Source organism: Ananas comosus, linkage group 12 (assembly GCF_001540865.1).
Source record: "Ananas comosus cultivar F153 linkage group 12, ASM154086v1, whole genome shotgun sequence".
Classification (NCBI taxonomy): Eukaryota; Viridiplantae; Streptophyta; class Magnoliopsida; order Poales; family Bromeliaceae; genus Ananas; species Ananas comosus.
The window spans coordinates 10955185-10975329 of NC_033632.1; the positions used below are offsets into that span (position 1 = coordinate 10955185).

Sequence of the window (20145 nt, forward strand, 5' to 3'; positions counted from 1 at the left end):
AAAATTTCTTTGGTTTGGTGAAATATGTATGAGACCCCCTCAACTGTAGACATTTCTGAAGTGGGCCCCTCAATTTTTTTGTTTTTGAGTGGACTAAAATACAAAAAGACCTCCTCCTGGATATCTCCTTTTTACTCTTCCTCCCCAACTCTTAAAAATTTATATATATTTTTTTTTACTTAAAATTTCAAAAATATTTCTATAAGAAAAAAAATAATAATATATTTTATTCATTTTGAAGGATATTTTCGATATAAATTATAAAAAATGAATAAAATAGTGATAGAACTTTGACGGAGGGGGAATAAATGCAATAACTTAAAATGTTGAGGGGGTAAAATATAATTTTGAAAGTTTAAAAAAAAAAATGAAAAAAGAGTATTTATAAAAATTTTCTGCAATTTAGCCCTTTGATTGTGACCTCACAACATCTATTGTTTCAAGTACGATCATTTTGATTCAAAAAATCTAATCTTTTAAATATTTTTTTTCTAGACTCAAACTTTTATTTATACAAGTTAATTTATTGGTGATTTCTTTAACTAAGGGTTTTGGTTTCGCTTCTTTTCACCTGAATCGGAATCCGAATGGTGAATCCGTGTGGTGTTGAGTAGCAACCCCAATACCTTATTTTTCATCCGGTTCTAGAAGGCGGATTGGTAAGTTGAATCGGACGGAATGGATATTATTCGGATTAAATTATTTTTTCAACTTTTTTTTAAAATATGAGTTAAATTTAAAATTAAATATGTAATTTAAATTTATTGAACTTAATTTAAATTAAATTAATCAAGTATTTCGAATCTAACTTATAAATTTGAATTTAAATTAAATTTTAATTTTATATAAGTTTTATTCAATTTATTTCAAACTTAAATTAAATTATATGATTCAAATTAAAGATTTAAATTGTATTTTAGTTTGGAATTTGAATAAATCAAAATTTAGTTTCGCATTTTAATTATCACTCAACTTCAAATTTTAATTTTTTTAAAAAAAATAGACTTTAAAATTTTGATTATTTCAAAATTTTGATGTAATTTGTATATTTATATTATTTGAATTTAAATAATATATTTAAAGATATGTTAGTATATTAAATTATTACATTTTTTATATCACCTGAACCAAACACGCAATGGGAATTGATTTAGTTCGATTCGATTCAGGTGATGAACCAAACAGAATTAGTAATGAGTCTTCCGTATTCCGATCAGTTATTTTTGATTCGATTCGGATTCGACGTCACTTCGAACAAACGGCCCTAGTTTTAGGTGATTGTTCTTTAATGATTGTAGTCGTATAAATTATGTAAAACATGTAAGTCAAGCTCATAAAGTAATTAATGCATTCATATTCAAGCTCATAAAGTAATTAATGCATTCATATTTTGAAGTAGAAAAGTTATTTGATGGCTCAAATCATATAAAAAAAAATTAAATAGCAAAATCAAAGTTTTTTTTAATGGTTAGGTAGTTTGATCAAAATGGATCATAGCTCAAATACATGCTACTCATTTTCACCCTTTTCGTTGTATATTTGAGACCCCTTCATTTTCTATTTTAACGATGTCACGAGATCCAACAACTAGCAATTGTAAGCACTCGACTTTTCGTATCATGTTGGAAAGAAAACTCACCACCATACTGAATCCACCAGCGCGACGTGCCAAACAATGCCCTTCTCCTATTAGAAATCCACCAAGATAATAAAAGCAAGTATCAAGAAAAAAACCTATCTAAAATAGAAGTAAAAATTTCAAATATCAGCTGATGCGCTTTATATAACTATTGAAACATATATGATTTTCGATATACTCGCAAAAACTACTCACAATAATAAAGGCTCAAAGTCAAAGTCACTAGAGAGCTCTGCAGATAAGTCCCTAGGCATAAATACAGCCTATTTCCAATAGAAAATGACAAGTTTTATGTTGATTGCACATAAATCTGTAATTCTATATAAAAATGTTGAAGATGACACAATATCTTTATGTTCACAAGTTTTGCCTATTGTGACTAAATTCTAACTACGTTCGCTTGTGCGATATTTATAATTTTAGCATCCTGATATAGAATCCAATTGAGTTACTCGTCAGACAGTTAAGATCTCTTATCACTCTTGTTCATTAGAGAACCAAAAGATAGTGCAAACAATGTCCCTCTCATCAGCCGAAATTAGGACAAAGCTTCTGGATTTGACTGATGAAACTACTCTCTTTTCACTGTGTTAGATATGTCTCGAATTCTAGTATCGCAAGATTTTTTTTAACTCTATTATGTTTTGATAGTCCCATTACGTTAAGTTTAAATTATGCCTAATCTAATTAAGATATTTCTAGTCTTAGTGGATTATACTCCCAATCGTATTAGAATTTAGCCACTATTATGAATATACCTTTTATTCCATTGATTTAGTGTGGCAGATGAGAAAGAATATGGGTGTATTTTTGGAATTAGAATTTTGTGAGAGAGGCTATTTTGTACATCACTTTGATTATAATGAAGATCTCGGCTCTGTCTTTATCCGTGGACGGAGGCCGATGGCCGAACCACGTAAATGTTATGCGCTTTATTTTTCTTCTCTCTTTCTCGATTCTCTTTAGGTATTTTCGCACCGGACGAACTAGATCTTTTTCGCCTTTATTCTAACGCACCACTTGTCTATTCAACCCACATTTATTTTGGCTTACTTGTCAAACATAAGTTTGTAGCCAAACCATCAAGAGCTTTAGCCGAAAATAATTAAATCTACGTGTTACTAATAGCATAGCAGCTCAACTCGCCAGATCGTAACTGCACTATTCTATAAATAGTAAGCCTTGTATAGGATATATTCTTTCATATACAATCAATCCCTAAAGACCAGGTCACATATAACCACCTATTTCTCCTTACCACCACATCCATAATTACCTTCTAAATCCACCCCAATTTAAAATATTATAATAATATATTTAATATTATAAAATAAATTATTATATATTTATAAATAAAATTATATATATATATATATATATATATATATATATATATATATATATATATATATATATTATATATATTCTACTATACTATTAATAGTACCAACCACTTGCTATTAGGTTTTCGACCTTTGATGAAGGAATGTGCAGTTAGAATGACAGTATCCTCTTAGGGTTGCAGTGGGTAGTTAGTTGAATAATATGATCTTACGACACACAATTCGATAGCACAAGCATTTATACTATCGATAATATAGTAGTCCGGCTCTCTCTCTCTCTCTCTCTCTCTCTACTCTCTCTCTCTCTTCTCTCTATATATAATATTATAGTCAGCTACTATACTATTTATAGTACTAAGCGTTTTGTATTATTGAGTTTTTGCTGTATAAGACTTGCCTATATATATATACTATATATATATATAATATATATATTATATATATATATATATATATATAGAGTCCGGCTATTATACTATTGATAGTACCAAGCATTTGATGCTATCGAGTTTTCTGCTGTTAGATCTATCCCTTTAGCCATTTTCATCCGTTAGATCAGAATATTCAACTAGCCACTCACTCAACCCTAGAGGGCTACTATCATCCTAACCGCACATCCTTTCATCCAAGGGCCGAAAACTTAATAGCAAGCGATTTGTGCTATTAATAGTATAATAGCCTAATTCTATATATATATGCTCGGGCTACTATACTCTTATAAGTATAAATTCCTTTATACTTATAAATTTTTAGTCGTTGGATGTGCGATAGAATGATAGTGGTCCCCTAAGATTGAGTGGGTGATTCGTTGAATAATATGATTTAACAGATGAAAACGGTCAAAAGAATAGATCTAACGGTCGAAAACTTATGAGTATAAAGAGATTTATACTCATAAAAGTATATATAGTAGCCAAACTCTATATATATATATATATATATATATATATGAGTTGAGCTATGATACTTTTACAAGTATCACCATCATGGTGCTATTAGGTTTTAAGCCATTGGATCTACCTTTTTTATTATTAATAGCCCTTGGATTAAACACTATTCCACCTACCACCACCTACCACCATCATCTCAACCTCACATCTCTCCATCCAAGGGCTAAAAACACACAAGTATCACCCCCATGATACTTTTACAAGTATTCTAGCCCTACTATATATATATATATATATATATATATATATATATATATAGCTAAATTACAGAAAATTTTTCTGTCAAAATGCGATTTTTCACTTTCCCCCCTGTCATTTAAAAACCTACACTTTGCCCCCTTGTAAAATAAAAAATGTGCACTTCGCCCCCTACTGTTAGTGATCAGTTAGGGTTTCATAAAATATTTTTTTATGCCCAAAATACCCCTCCGCCCTTTTTCCTTGTTACTTCGCTTTCCTCCGCTTTCCTCCGTCTTGCCGCCTTGCCCTCCTCTATTGCCTCGCCCTTGCCCACATTCCCGTTCGTGCCCACCAACACCCCTTCGCCCTCCTCCGTCGCCTCTTCTTCGCCCTCGTTGTCGTTACCCACCTCTCCATCCACCCCCATCTCGATTTTCATTCTACTGTCGCCGAAATCGAGGGATGGCGAGGGTGCAGGAGGAAGATGAGGCGTGAACGGCGGCGAAACCGCGGCTGATCGAGGCGTGAACCGAGGCTGATCAAGACTGCTGTTGAGGAAGATGAGAGAGAAGACGAAAATCGTGAGGAGAAAATGGTTATTTTATCATCACAGTACACACCGTACCCTCCTGTAAATATTTTTCATTTTATAAAGGAGCAAAGTGTAGGTTTTCAAATGACAGGGGGGAAAGTGAAAAATCGGGTTTTGACAGGGAGTTTTATGTGATTTAGCCTATATATAATTATATATAATATATATTTTAATTATATAAAATAATATATATTATGTATTTTAATTATATGTATATAGAATTTAGAATATTGGGCCCACAAAACCAAACCAGCAAAATTCTACTCTAATTACTCTTTTTCTCTCTTTTTTACTTTCTCGGTGAGCCGCTTTTTCTAATTTTTTTAGTATTATAATATCGTATTTCATGCATTTATTTATATGTTAAATTATTATATATTTTTTATATCAAATTTTAGATAATACTTTATAAAAATTAAAGTATGGATTGCATGATGTTAAGAATTTCCAGCAGCTCGTTTAGGACTCGAGCTCGCTCGACTCGAAGTTAGGCTTGCTCGAGCTCGGCTCGAATTAATTTCAAGCCAAGCTTGAGCCTAAATTTAGGCTCGAAATTAATTTCAAGCCAAGCTTGAGCTGAGGTAAGTTCGCTCGAGCTCGGCTCGCTTCCACCGCTACATAGCAGCTCAACTCTCCGGATCGTAACTACACTATTCTATAAATAGTAAGCCTTGTGTAGGATATATTCTTTCACATATAATCCCTCCCAAAGACCAGGTCACATATAACCACCTGTTTCTCCTTACCACCACATCCATAATTACCTTCTAAATCCATCCCAATTTAAACACCAACTCTTCTTCAACACTCCTCCATCTCCTTTCCTTATTCCTCACCTCCTCTTCTTCAGAGATCCAAAATGGTTGTGCTACGCGCATGGCTTCTCCTCTCTTTGCTCGCCTTCGCCCTTCTGACGCGGTCGACGCATGCCGAGGACGCAGCCCCCGGCAACCCGCACGCGCCGGAGAACCAAGAAGAGGAGGTGCTGTCGGTGAACGTGCCGTCGACGACGACGGCGGCGGAGAACGAGGAGTATGACAAGGATGAGTTGCCGCTGGAGCAAGAGTTGGTCGTTCTCGGTCACTAGCTAAGCAAGTAGTGCATGATCTGATTTGTTGGAGAAAATCCAAAAAGTTTATTTGAGTTTTTATTTATTCATTCATTTATTCATATTATGTTATTTATTATTTATTTACTTATTTATTCTTTATCTTTTGATCTTTAATTTATTTACTAATTATGTGATTAACTTGGTATCTTTTGAGCCTGAATGCATCTCTTAGGAAAAATTCTGGAATGCAACCAGTTATATTGGTGATGTGGCGTCTCTAACTAATTAAATGAATCTTTTTAGATTAATCTGTCACATCATGATTATAAAAAATATATTTTTATTGTATTTTTTCTAAAAGAAGAGATGCGGCTGGTTTATTATTACTGATATGGTGTAAGTGTGATACAGTAAATTTTTTCATCGCTATTGTCATTCATGTAACACATGAGCATTGTAGAGAGAAGAGAAAAAAAAAAAGAAAAAAAAAAGAAAAAAAAGAGAGTTCTTTTTCTCTTAATTTTTTTTTTTTTTTTTTTACTTTCTTGATATATCTAATCACTGTATGTAAAAAAATTCTATCAATCTCCTCTTTGGTCGTGCTCACGGAAAAAGAAATTCTGGTTGTATCTTAGGATAGTATTCTCGGTTAATCCCACACATAGGATGAGAATTGTCTGTCTCCTTTTTTTTTCAACAACTTTAGAATTTTTGGTATCTACTTTCTTATGAATAGATTTGATAATTTCTTTATCACAAAATTAGTTAGATTCTTTAATCACAATTAAATTTTATTGTTATTTTAATCAATATATATATGTATGGGTGGTTCTTAGAAGTTTTGAGGCCCTACAAATTATATCTTTACCAGGGCTTGTTAGAAATAATTTGAATGGTCTACTGCATTGTTGACTATAATATTTGATGAGAAAATTAATTAAAGTTGATTACATATATATTTACATTTATTGGTACTAATATGTATAGAATGTTATTTTGCTAGAATTTGCACAAACCCATTGTGCTACGTACTCCATTTTTTATGATCTAAGTTTTCAAATTTATGATCAGTACCGTTGAATATGAAATATTTAAACAATTTAGAAACCGAAATTTTAGAATTTTTTTAAACAAATTATTTAGTGATCAAAAGATTTCAAATTTGATAAGACGTTGTTTATTAGTTTAATAATAGAGAAACAATTCAAATGGGCTAAATTTTTAATGGAACGTTATATTACTATCTAGATCAAGATTAGAAATTCTAATCTTGAATTTAAAAAATTCTTCTCTACTTTTAGAATTTGTTTGATTATAATTGTTTATTTCACTGGGACTCGATACATTGGCAAATGATATTTAAAAATCATAAAACTTACTTACTATATACACTACAACAGAATTAGGTTATAGGGATACATGTTTGGGACACTTTTGAGTAAGTGTCTCATTTATGCTAAAACTTAAAAACACATCTACTAATGTCTAAATATAAAGCCCAATCCAACCAAAAATAAAAGATTGCTCTACTCAACCTACCACACCCAGTCCATTTGGCCCGATTACAAACAGAAAAGAAAAAAAAAAGAAAAATCAATTACCATCTTTCTTCTCTCTTCATTCAATCCACTGAAATTCTAGACGAAGAGCCTTTCCTATCGTCCTCCTCCGCCACCGCCACCGCAACCAACGAGATAGAGTTTCGGCAGTTGCTAAATGCTTAAATAAGTGTTGGTAAATTAGCAGCACTCTTTTAGGTTATAGCGACACTCTTTAACTGTCACTATATACCTAGCGACCCCACATATAGCAACACTTTTTAAAAGTGTCGGTAATTTTAGCTAGTAACACTTTTTTGACATGTACCTATATTTAAAAGTGTCGCTATAGACCGTTTTTGTTATAGTAATAGTGTTCTAGATTATTTTTAATCATAGGGATGTCAATGGGTATGGATACCTAAATTTTATTTCGAAACCGAATCTGAACAAAGCGAATTTACCTGATGCTAAATGAGTATAGTTTCGGATACAAATATAAAAAATAAAACCCAACGAATTTGAATAGACACACTTGAATTAGCTTAAAATTAGTGTTATTGAGTAACTTTTTCTTTTTTTTTTGCAGAAGCGCGCACTACAAAATAATGCTCCGTTTGCAAAGAAAAACGTTCACCAGGAAAAAAACTAATTTTCAGTGCAATTAGAATTTGTGACAAATAATAGTAATTTTGAAAATTATTTGTGTCAACCTATATATTTGTCATTTCAGTTATTTACTAATTGTTAGAGGATTTTATCAATCAAATGTTATTCGAAAGATTTGATATGCCGCTCTGAAATAGTTTTGATACTTTTGCTTACGTGCATAATAGAAAAAGATAAATTGTATAACCAAAAATATAATAAAGGAGGCACGAAACGAAAATCTAACTAATTAAATGGTGGCTAAATATGGTCCATATTTGAATTCACAATGCATGAAACCTAGGGATTAGCATCTGTTTTTTCTTAAAAATGTCTTAAAAATTAGGTCAAATAACGATCTGAAAATATTACAGAGTCAAGAGTCACTGGTTCAACTAGTGGGTCAACCAATGGTTGGATCAGTGACGTCAATATGACGTCATAAATATTTAATTATTATTTTTAATTTTATACATGTATTATTATTTTATTATCATACTTAATATAAAATATTGATTTTTTCATACCAAATTAAGTAGATAAAGTTTTGAAGTTTCATTTTTTATAAGAGTAATATGTACTAATGAAGAATAAAATAAGTTAAGTTTATTTTAAGCTGTTGGATTTTAATATGACTTGATAAAAAAAAAAAAATTCGACTGGTTTCACTAAAATCGGATCGATTCACTGGTTCAATAGTTGAACCACTGAGTTGATGGTTCAAAGCTATTTTTTTGACTTATTCAGTTCGAAGGATTGAATCGAACAACTTATAGATTGGATTATAATCAGATAGATGGAATCGGTAGGTTCGACCTGATTTTTAAATCATTGTCTTTTATTAGGACTCTCTGAAATACCATATGCTGTGTGTAAGGTAAAAATAGTTGTACAATAAAAAGCATTTGAAGAATTGTAACACCATCCAATAGTAAATAAGGAATTATTGCAGCTGATATGTATATGGTTTGAGATGCTATATTGCAATTGAAACTTGAATTTGTGATGGTTTGTTATTGTCAAAGATATATAGTATGCTTTCAAACAATATTTCCTATTGTGAACACATTTTAGCAAATTCTCATAAAATTAATTTTATAGGTTCACAAAATCATTTACCTATAATTTTGTGTGCCACCCAATAATTATTTCCTATGAACAAAAGAAATATATCCTTTAATCTCATACCAGAGAGAGAGAGAGAGAGAGAGAGAGAGAGAGAGAGAGATGTTTAGCATTTTGATGGAGAAAAATTTGATGGAGAAAAGAGTCTTACATACTCTTTAATTGGCATCCAATTAATGATGACCAAATGGTTCCTTCCAAAACCAAATGGAAGGGAAAACAAAAAAAACAAAAAAAAACAAAAAAAAACAAAAAAGGTCCTCAAAATTGAATCCAACAAGAAAAATAAATCAAACCACTTGCAAAAACCATTATTAACAAATTCTACAAAAAAAAAAAAAAAAAAANTTGCAGACAAGCATATTCGGCATGTTCCTGTTATCGATCAGAAGGTAGTCGGCATGATCTCAATCGTTGATGTAGTGCGAGCGATCATAGATCAACAACACGGTGAAGTGAAGCGTTTGAATGAATACATCAGAGGAGACTATTACTAGTGTGTAAACCACGGAGATAATAAATAAGAAAATTGGTGCTCACAAATGGAAATGTTGTGATGCTCAGACAATACCACTATTTTCTGACATTTCTGTATTTACTGTCAATTGGCAGTTACTGAAAAGCCCTTCCTGCAAAGAATATGTGTTTTTTTTATTTGGCGTAACTTTTAAAATAGCTTTTGTACTTACCAAAACACTCTGCATTTGATAAAAAAAATGATTTAGATGTTTTGCTGTGCAGAAAGCTAAGATGAGTTTGCCCCGCTCGACCCGCCCTCATTCTGGCGGGGCGAGGGCGGGATATTGGGTTCGGATTCTCTCTTTTTTGACTTGATCTGATTTAAAATTGTATTAATTTATTTGGTCCGATCAGACCCGGCATGATAATTTTTCGAGCAAATTTATTTAGGCTTTAAAGTACATAATATATTTTTTTCAGCCTGGGCCTGCCAAAATAAGTTCGGATTGAAAACCGGGTTAATTTTACGGCGAGAAATTAGCTAATTTTACAGCGAAAAATTGAGACCAGGGTGAAAAAAAAAGAAGAAACAAAGAAGTTCAAGTGGGGAACGATGAAGTTAAGCACGCGCTAATTAAAGTTAAAATAATTGTATCCCAAAAAAAAAAAAAAGTTAAAGGTGACGTCAGTTAAAAAAATAAAATAAAATAATAAAGTTGGGGAGTCCATTTTAAAATTGTATGTAGTTGAGGGTTAGATTAAGATCCCCTCAATTTCTAATTTTTTAAAATTAAGCTATTTCAGTACAAAAAAAAATTAGGAATTTATCAAATTCATTAGTAATTTCACCAAATTTAAGGGACTTCAATTACATTTTAGCAATTAAAACTAGACCAGTTAATAGTTAGCAATTGATAGAGTCGTTAAATTTGATAAAAGTTTTAACTTAGCTCATTATAAAATAAAAAGTTGAGGAGTTTTTTTCAGAACAAAATATAGTTGAGGGGTCTCCTTACATTTTTATCTATTCATAAGATCCCTTATCTAAATAAAAAAAATTGACCAACTTTTTGCTTCTTAAAAAGTTTTCGGCTAACAACTTACATATACAGGGTCAAAGATCTTGCCCTAGTTTTAGTTTGAAACCATAGATTTCTTTGTGTACCAAAAGTCAACCCTTTGACCACGGCTACAGCTTACTTAATTGACCTTTTGAATACATAAATAAAATATGTTTTTACTTCTTTTATACGGCAAATTGATAATAGGATAGTCATGCGGACGCAAAAGATTTTTGTTTTTAGAATTGTATATAAATTATCTTAAAAATCTATCATTGACGAGAAGCAAAATTTTAAATCGTAAATACGGCCCTGGTACGACGTAAGTTGTAAGCAAATAACTTACTTGGATATCTAAACAAGCTCTTCACCTACAAATCTTATCAAATGTTAATTTCTTTTGTTTACTCAAATACCTCGCTAATGAGAAATTCTATTATGTAACAGCCGCACCACATCATCTATAACTAGTCAATCACATCTCTCTATCTGAGCGAAAAGTACAATAAAAATATTTTTTTAGTTGGTGACGCGACATTTGTAATATCACCGATACATTCTTAATTTTTCCCACAGCAATACACTAATTGTATTTAACACAGTTAGCTAAAAACTTGATGATTAATACCCGATATTCCAAATTTAAAATCTAATTGCTTCGTATTCTAAGTTTATTTTAAAAAATATATAATAAATGAAACATCAAGATCTGATGTAGTCTGGAAAGTAAATTTAGATGTAGGAAAGAGTTATGATTAGATTAGAATACTCGACCATTTATTTATTTATTTATTTTACACTCAAATAGTGGTCCTATTCACCTATATAAAACGGATTAGTATAAAAGGGGAATGATAAAAGGAACAACAAAGATAAAAGTTAATTTGATAAAAAATAAAAAATTTCCGAGTTTGGTGTATAAACTATAAAGAAATGGTCAAATCGATAGTGACATCAAAAAATTTTAAAAAGGGAAAAAAAAAAAAAGGGTGGCCTCGGGTCAGATCAGGTCGGTTTCAATTCAATCCGATTTGGATTCTTAACCCGAATCCAACCCGATAAATAATAATAATTATTAAAACAAAAGAAAATTTGTTAAGAAATAATAAAGAAAATTATTAAATTCTAAATAAATTTCTTAATAATACATAAATTAAGAAAATTATTAAGAAATAATAACGAAATTTATTAACAAAAGCAACTAGAAATAGAATGGGCAACAAAGAAAGAAGCACAAAATGTACAAAAGTACGCAGCCAATCATATAATGCATCTAATAAATTATTATAATAAGTAGAATTGGGCTTGAAAATACTCAAATAAATTCGTAAGTAAATAATAATAAAAAACAATAAAAATAGGAGTAAGGTTAGAATACTTCAGAAGTAAACAAAATCGCTTACTTATACCATTATTTCTGATGATGGGGCATCTAACTCGATGATCAGTACTATTAAACTGTATTTAGACTAATCGAACTTCGCAAGAATCAAATTTTGCAATTTTTTGTCATCATTTATCTAGCGACCAAATGATCTCAAATTCACCACCAATAACATTGTCACTTCGTGACCACTCCAATAGTTAGTCAATAATATCAAAAAGTTGTAAAATTTGAAACTTAGAATGTTCAAATAGTCTAGATTATGATAAGGCGCCGATCGTCGATTCAGATAACCCATCACCGAGAATGATGCGTAAGTAAATAGTCCCATATACTTCTAGAAGCATCCAAGCTTTACTTCGAAAATAGAAAGTAAAATAGAGCAAGTCTTCGATGAAAATGAAGGGGAAAAAGACTCTTCTTGGCTTGATGTGTGTATTCCATCAATCTTCTTCCTTTACAATCATAAACAAGGTTAGCAATTCAATAACATTTGCGACGTAAATTCGATATAACTGATCCTGCGCAACCAGAATAATTCGAGAAATATCATTACACCATGCATTATTTTTAAGCATATAGAAGTGGGAAGATAAAAGTTTTCAAACAGAAACTCACAATTTACTGTGATAACACAAAATCCTTGCAGTGTAAGCTATTATGGTTGAATCTCCTGAATCACCGAAATGACTTGACCGACGGTTTCGAATTGGCGCCTTTCCTTAAGAAGCCTTTTAGCACAGTTGAGAGCGTTTCGCTCGCAAGATGCCCGCTTGCTTGCATCGGCGATCGATTCGAAATCCTCAACATGAGCTATCCCCACTATTCTCCTGCATTCAAAACCATTTAATTGTTCACTTCAAATGTAAAATTTCAAGTGCTGTAACAAATATTTTTGTTAAGGGGTTCTTGGCCTATAAAGGGAATTTTGTAATGGAATTTCTTTTTAAATTCAATGACTTTATTACTCAGATAAATGATATTTATGTAGTCTGAGATGTTTATATGCCAAGTGAAGCGGTTTATTTTGGAAAGGCTAAATTACAGAAAGCCCCCATGTCAAAACCCGATTTTTCACTTTCCCCCATGTCATTTAAAAACCTACATTTTGCCCCTTTGTAAAATAAAAAATGTGGCTACGGTGTGAACTATGATGATAAAATGACTATTTTGCCCCTCATCATGTTTACAGGAGAGAAGACTGAGGGCATTTTTGGCATAAAAAAGTATATAATAATATTTTATAAACGAAACCCTAACGGATTACTAACGGTAGAGGGCGAAGTGAACATTTTTCATTTTATAAAGGGGCAAAGTGTAGTGTAGGTTTTTAAATGACAGGAGGGAAAGTGAAAAATCGGGTTTTGACAATAGGGTTTTATGTAATTTAGCCTTTTGGAAAAGAGAGGTAAGTCAAAAACAAGTTAAGAAAACCAGAATATCTGAACATAGCATGATCCTAAGAAATGTATCATTACCGTTTGTACAAGACGGTATACTAAGTATCTATCTAATGACCATAGCCACTTTACACCTTTTTCTCACGGCGTAGCCCCAAAATATATTAAAGGAAAGAAAAACCCAAAAATATTTGGAGCGGCGAAGGACTCGTTTCTTAATCACCTACTTGACAGTTCTTGTTAGCAAATAATTATGCACTCCGAAGGATAAACAATTAACGGCTAAGGTGTTATTTTGATGCATCTAGAATATGTTTCACTACGACAAATATTTGCGACATTACAGATGACCGTAGCTTTTTATTGGCTCTGATTCTATGCAGAAACTATATCAAACTCCTCCATTAAGCATAGATAGTTCAAAATACTTTGACCTTTCGGTTGGGAGTACCGAGTACATAATTTTCTGATAAATAAGCAACAAAATATCTATTTCTGAAGTATAAAGACAAAAGATAAATTGGAAAATTTAAGGAAGAATCCACCTAATAAAACAAATTAGAATTAAACTTTTTCTCTAAGCTTGAACTTGGTAATTTCAGTATCGCACAATATGACAAAGATCAGAATCTAGAGAATTACCTTATCATTTTGGCAGCACCGAATCCAAGAGCATCATGAAATAAATCTTTCAAGTACTTTTGCTGGAGAGAAATCCAAAGTTCTGGCTTGTTGTATATTGAAATCAGATAAGCTTCACCCTTCCCATCTTTGTGTTCGTCCCAAAGAGAAATGAACTTCTTCTGGAAAAGATCCCAAGTTTCTACAATCGTCCTTAAGATCCATTGCTTGTATGCCTACAAAACTCGATAGATAAAAATTTAACCAAGAGAACAACCAGTCCCAGATATTTCAATACTAGTACTAGAATGATTTTTGAATCAGCTGCTGGAGCTTGAAGCCAGCTTTGCTGGCTAGTGATGCTGGTTAATAGTATAGTGTGAGGTAGCTATTCAATAGTGGTTAAAGGGCCTTTTGGGAATATCAGTGCAAGAATTTCATATCACAAACCAAACATACCCAAACAAAAGGTTATACATTGTTACACAACATCAGAGGGTTTCTGATAATTAGATTCCATATATCCACGGATTTAACGGCCCATCGGCAAAGGCCGTGCCCATTGTGCCATACTGTGCTAGCATGACCCAAACTCTCTTTTCTTCGAAATTAGCAAGTAATTACCTCAATAAAGTGCAAAAGATTTGATTAAGTTTTGTAAGAAGAGATTGGAATATAGTGATGCCCAAAAAAATAATTATTTTACTCCATATGACAACTTATAGACAGTCATGCGTACATAAATTTAGATGTTAACAGATATATAGATTTATATATATACGCTAGACCTTTCTTGATCACATGCACGGGAGCGCGAAACACAAGAGATATTTGCACATAAGGTAGGGTAATTATTGTTAATCTTGAAAAAAAAAAAAAAAAGGAAAGGAAAGGCTCACTGTCTCTCTTCATGAGACTGTCACACTTGTAGATCCAGGAACTTTTATCTCTTTAGGGACGAGATTGACAGAGGTAGTCTAGCACCTGGTTAGACCATGCTATCCCTACCTTGATATATAAAAGATGAAGCAGGTATGCTAAATAAGCGACGCAGTCCAATAAAAATGACCGCCAAGAGAGCCATCCAGCGCCTAGATCATAGCAGTCGCATGATTCATACTTGCTGAACTTCATTACTAGTTTGTCTAAACAGATAAGCACCAGGTCATAGATTTAAGAGTTAAACGTGTATCACTGGAATAAGAAATCTTAGTCTTCTACCAAGAGTTGTCGGGCTACTCATTTCAAATCTTTTCATCCTTTCAATTCAACATGAGAACTAACTCCTGAAACTTCGGCTCAATTTTATCTAATGAGGTAATCAGTGAATGGGCCAAGAATAAAAGAAGCATACTCCAGACTCTTTTATTTTTCATATCCATTGCTAATTTTTTTCAATCCAAATTAGCACCGACACAAGTTAAATCATGCAAACAGTATTTATTACATCAATCACATCAGCTATGCAAGAAAATGATATGTAACAGCTTAAAACATCAAAGATAAATGAATTTGCTCGAAAAGAAAGCAGTTCGTTTGGTTCAGTGATTATAAATGGTTTATAAATCTTGGCTATAGTGGAGGTATCCGAAACAGTGTGGGCAAGTCTCTATTAGTCATCAGAACTTTTAAAACTTATAATTAACAACGGTGACTAACAACATTTAAAAAAGACAAATACATAACAGCAATTAAATGTTTTCTGAATAAATTAAATAATTGATATGTACCTTACGATCATTTCCTTCATTAGCATGTCCATCTTGTGAAAAGTAGGCCAAAATCAAGTTCCCTAAAAAAGCTCCTATATCGAACCCCATTGGACCGTAGAAAGCAAATTCTGGATCAATAACCTGAGTTGAATCACTAGTAACCATGATAGAACCAGTATGCAGATCTCCATGAATTAAAGCTTGAGCTCTCTCACAAAACCTACATAGAAAGAAAATCTGGCAAGACTTCAGAGAAAACAGCAAAAATGCCCCTGAAAAACAATGTATTTGCATATATATCCCTACAGATCTGAGATTTTGTTTTATAATACCTCATAATTCTTACACATAAAGCCCTTGTAGTTAGAAATGTCGCGCTTCTCTAATACAAAACCAACTTTACCCATTAGTCGGATTACCATCATAAATTTGCACTTAAGAGGGCTATATACGAAACTACAGATTTTATAGGGGTATACATGTAAATAGATGATTTTAGAAGAATATATAGTTAGAAAGTTCATTTTAATATTGCTTTATACATTGATTTCAGCCCGGCTACTTCAATCTTTAGAGCATCATCTTCCCGAACAGCTTCAGCGTCACGATCAAGGTAAGGAGAAGTCCAACGATTAAAGTGCGAAACCCTATAAGGGTCTGAGAAAACTACTTGCTCGGTGAGCCTACATAGCTCTAGATTCCCGCAAAATTCAGCTACTGCAATTTGAATTAAAGAATGTGTCAAAAAGATTTCTCTTAATTATGAAATTATGCTACAGAATATGTCAAGTATGTCAATTAACAGACAGCAAACTCATGAATTTCAATTGCTATGAACTGGCGAATGTCGAAATTACCTGCACGTCTATGCTCTGCTGTAGAATGATATAGAAGGGAAGTGAAGAAAAGTGTCTTTGCCATATATTCTGACATATGCTCTGCAAGCAATGGATATTCAATTCCAGCAATCAACCCTTTTCGGAGAATAATATGGGGAGGCTCCAAGTAGCGCATTCCAATCACTGACATAGACCTGTCAAAATGATAAACCTCAGGCACATGATCCGGGCACAGCCGGCCGTGCTCTTTTAACGCCAATGCTTCGAAATATGCACGCTCCTTTGTCATCGGCCATGACTCGCCCACACAGCGGATATATGGAAGAGCCTGTCTCAGCATAAATAAAATTGATCTGTAAGAAAAGAAAATTAGGAACGGAACAAAAAATTCTATAGTACAAAATTGTGACTCTTCAAAGAAAATTGTTGCTGGTGAATTCATGACATAATTGAGTTGCAGGCTCGGCATGCATATTTCTAAAGCATTTCTTCCATGGAGATCACAATCTAAAAGAAAGGGATAATCACACAAAATAGGAAAGAGGAAATAGGGACAATCATCAATATTCCACTATTTCAGAACTTCGCAAGGCCGATCTGTTGACCTGATCCGCAATCCTTGAAACAAGAATGATGTTTATACTTCATACAAAGGATGTATTGCCAATCAAGGATTTAAGTACCCATCAGCACGGGCCGTATCTACCGTACCACATCATGCCAATAAGATACCGGCACGATACAACCCCCCTTACCGATGGCACAGTTCAAAACCCTTTTTACTTTAAATTAGTAAGTAATTTTTTCAATAAAGTTCAAAAAAAATGATAAAGATACATAATAAGCAACTAGAAAATTTTGTTAATAAAGAAAATAAATTTTTCATATCATTATGTGTTAGCACATGTGTTTTTTATGACTGGCACGTATCGATACGGCCCGGCACGCACCATGCTGTACCGTGCCAGCAAGTTTACGGCACGATCACGTACCACGACACTTAAATCCTTGTTGCCGGTCTAACTTAATCAGGAAATAAAACACTTTCAACTTAGCAGGCGTTTGGATAGACATAAAACAAAACCGAAAAAAATCTGCCGCGAAGCAGTAAACTAAATATTTTAGGTATTTGCTACAAAAGACAACTTTGAAGTTCGAACATTTCTAAGGTGAAGATGTTATCTAGGAATTTCGCTCATGGCTAAGCAAACAGATCTCCTCAACATCGTCATGGTCGACAGCAGAACTAATGCTTTAATTCTTAGGGGGCCATCTAGTTTAATGTAGCTGTAAATACAGTGTAATTGAAGATGCATGCAACTGGAGACGCAGCAACGGTACATTTACATCTAGTCTATTTAGCAGTACAAAATTGAGAACGATTCAACTACATTTTTATTTCTTTTTTCCGTTTCTTTGGTTGCTTGTAGCTAAAACCTACATTTGATTACTCTCTCCGTCTCCTGCGTTTCCAACTACGCCCGATTCGGGATATGTAACAAAATTTTTGGGTTTCTCCGTAGTTGCATTTGCAATGCACTTTAAAATACAAACAACAATTACTTCGATCCAAACACCCCCTTATGCTCGCCACAACAACAACAACAACAACAACAACAACAACAACAAGAAAAAGGGGCAGTATCGATCTACAACTACACCGAGATTCATTTATTTATCATGATCAAACTAGAGATTTAATCGAAGGGGGAGGAGGGGGGGACCTGCTTGAGGACGAAGGAGCCGGCGGGGCCGAGGACGATGTAGACGAAGTTGAGGTTGCCGTCGCCGACTTCCCTGATTTCCACCCCGTCCAGCTGCCCGCCCCCCAGCCGCGCCGTCAGTGCCGGCGCCGACTTTATGTACTCCACCACCGACTTCTCGTCCAGCGCGCGAAACCCGTCGCCGGATTCCATGCCTGCCGCAGAATCTGCCGAGTTGGAAGTGGGGGGAAGGGTTTTATTAGAGGAAGAAGAAGAAAAGGACGGAGGAGATGGAGCGTTTGATTGATGACAAAAGAGGGTTCATTGAATTTGGCCCCTTTTTTTTTTTTTTTTTTCCTAAGATGCCTCTTTGGTCGCTTTGAATTTCGAGTACTGTATGAAAAATGCTGTTTGTGGGGATATTTTTTCAACACCACCTTATAAATTTTCTAATTGGGTAAATAATTTTATAAATTTTTTCTTAAATATGATAAATGATTCGCCCGATTTTTAACAATTCATTGTCTTTCTAATTTTTTTTTCACGAATGGTGAAGTAGTCACTATTTTTTGCTTATTTACTGTTTCTTTCTATATCTCATATATAATCCTAATAATTAAGTTTTAAAGTGTCGTGACACGTGAATATGCCGTTATATCCCTAGTACGGTACTGCACAAGCACGCTGACGTGCCGATAGATACATATGACCTTCTATTGGTATGCTTTGGCACAGACTTTTTTAAGTTTTTTTGCTTCCAATAAACTCTTATGATATTATTTTGAAAACTGTTATTTTGAAAATTTTAAATAAATAATTATGAATATTTACTATATATATTTTACTATACTCATCAATTAACATGCATATAAACTTTTTATAAGTAAAGTACAACTATATCTGATGTAAAATAAAAATTAAAATATAATAATAAAATTTACAAGTACAATAATTATTTAAATTAATATCTCTATATAGAGATGATCGTCACGCTTAATCATATGACATATTGTCATCTGCAAATATAAAATTTATTTGATAATATTAATATAAGTATTGCTGGTATTGTGAGAAAGTCATATATTCTCGATATTATATTCATATTTTTGTTCTTTTATTCTTTTTAAAAATATCTAATCAAAATTTGTTTAGAAGGTCAATTTTTTTTCCCGTGATTCACCTAAAGTTTCGCGGTGCAATAAATTTTGAAAAAATATTTTGCGAAAAAAAAGTGGATGTCAGTGGTGGGCTGCGGGCTAGGGCCGATGCAGTATGGATCGGATATGTTGATACCCTAGAGAACAAAAGAAAAAATAAAAAGCCAAAAAGAAAGCCAAAAAGGAAAAAAAAAAAAAAAGAAAAGAAAAAGGGCTGCACACGCACGGTACTTGCCGCCGACACGCACCTGCATGCCGCTTTGTCTCCAACGACACACATGTACGTGCCGCGAGACAGAGGGGAGGTTTCAAGACCCCCCTGTACTGTGCCCTCTTCTTGAGGGCACGGTATGGCACGCCTCCGTACCGTACGGCACAGGCGGCACTTAATTCCTTGCTAACAACTACATAAAAATTTTAACAAATTATATATAATCTTAATAACCTAAAAATCCTAATAATCTATTTATATAATTCTAACAATCAAATAAAAATTCTAATAACCTACGTATAATCCTAGCAACCTCATTTTTTTCTTATATAATTTACGTACAATTCTAAAGATGATGTATCGTTAACCGTTTTAATGAATGCGGTTAACGATTTCCAGTGTTTAAAAGGGCTAGGTGGCGAAGAGAGAATTAGTTTGCCAAATATAAATTTAGTAGGATAGTTTCGTAAATTATAAAATTTTAAAGAATTATTTTGTAAAAAATTCCGTTTGCAACAGTAGGTCGGTCTGA

At 33.0% G+C, this 20145-nt stretch overlaps 1 protein-coding gene across 5 annotated transcripts; it reads right to left on the reverse strand.

Annotated features, from left to right (window-relative positions):
- Window positions 12066–18585, reverse strand: LOC109718541 (methylthioribose kinase-like). 5 transcript variants are annotated; one of them, XM_020244816.1, is made up of 8 exons: window positions 18267–18585; window positions 16561–16870; window positions 16246–16420; window positions 16036–16080; window positions 15722–15923; window positions 14013–14227; window positions 12589–12800; window positions 12066–12425 (listed from the first exon to the last, which is right to left on the reverse strand). In XM_020244816.1, exons 1-7 carry the CDS (start codon window positions 18456–18458, stop codon window positions 12629–12631), a joined length of 1311 nt encoding a protein of 436 aa, XP_020100405.1. In that variant the 5' UTR covers window positions 18459–18585; the 3' UTR covers window positions 12066–12425; window positions 12589–12628. The 5 variants fall into 5 exon arrangements, with proteins under 5 accessions (XP_020100405.1, XP_020100406.1, XP_020100404.1 ...); XM_020244817.1 differs by having other exon boundaries at window positions 12066–12491; XM_020244815.1 differs by lacking the exon at window positions 12066–12425 and having other exon boundaries at window positions 12453–12800.

Coding starts and splice junctions, on each gene's coding strand:
- LOC109718541 (XM_020244816.1), bottom strand. CDS start 18,458: ATGGAATCCGGCGACGGGTTTCGCGCGCTGGACGAGAAGTCGGTGGTG. Junction 15,924..16,035: donor TTATGTGTAAGAATTATGAG/GTATTATAAAAC, acceptor CTTTCTATGTAG/GTTTTGTGAGAGAGCTCAAG. Junction 14,228..15,721: donor ATGAAGGAAATGATCGTAAG/GTACATATCAAT, acceptor CGAGTTTTGTAG/GCATACAAGCAATGGATCTT.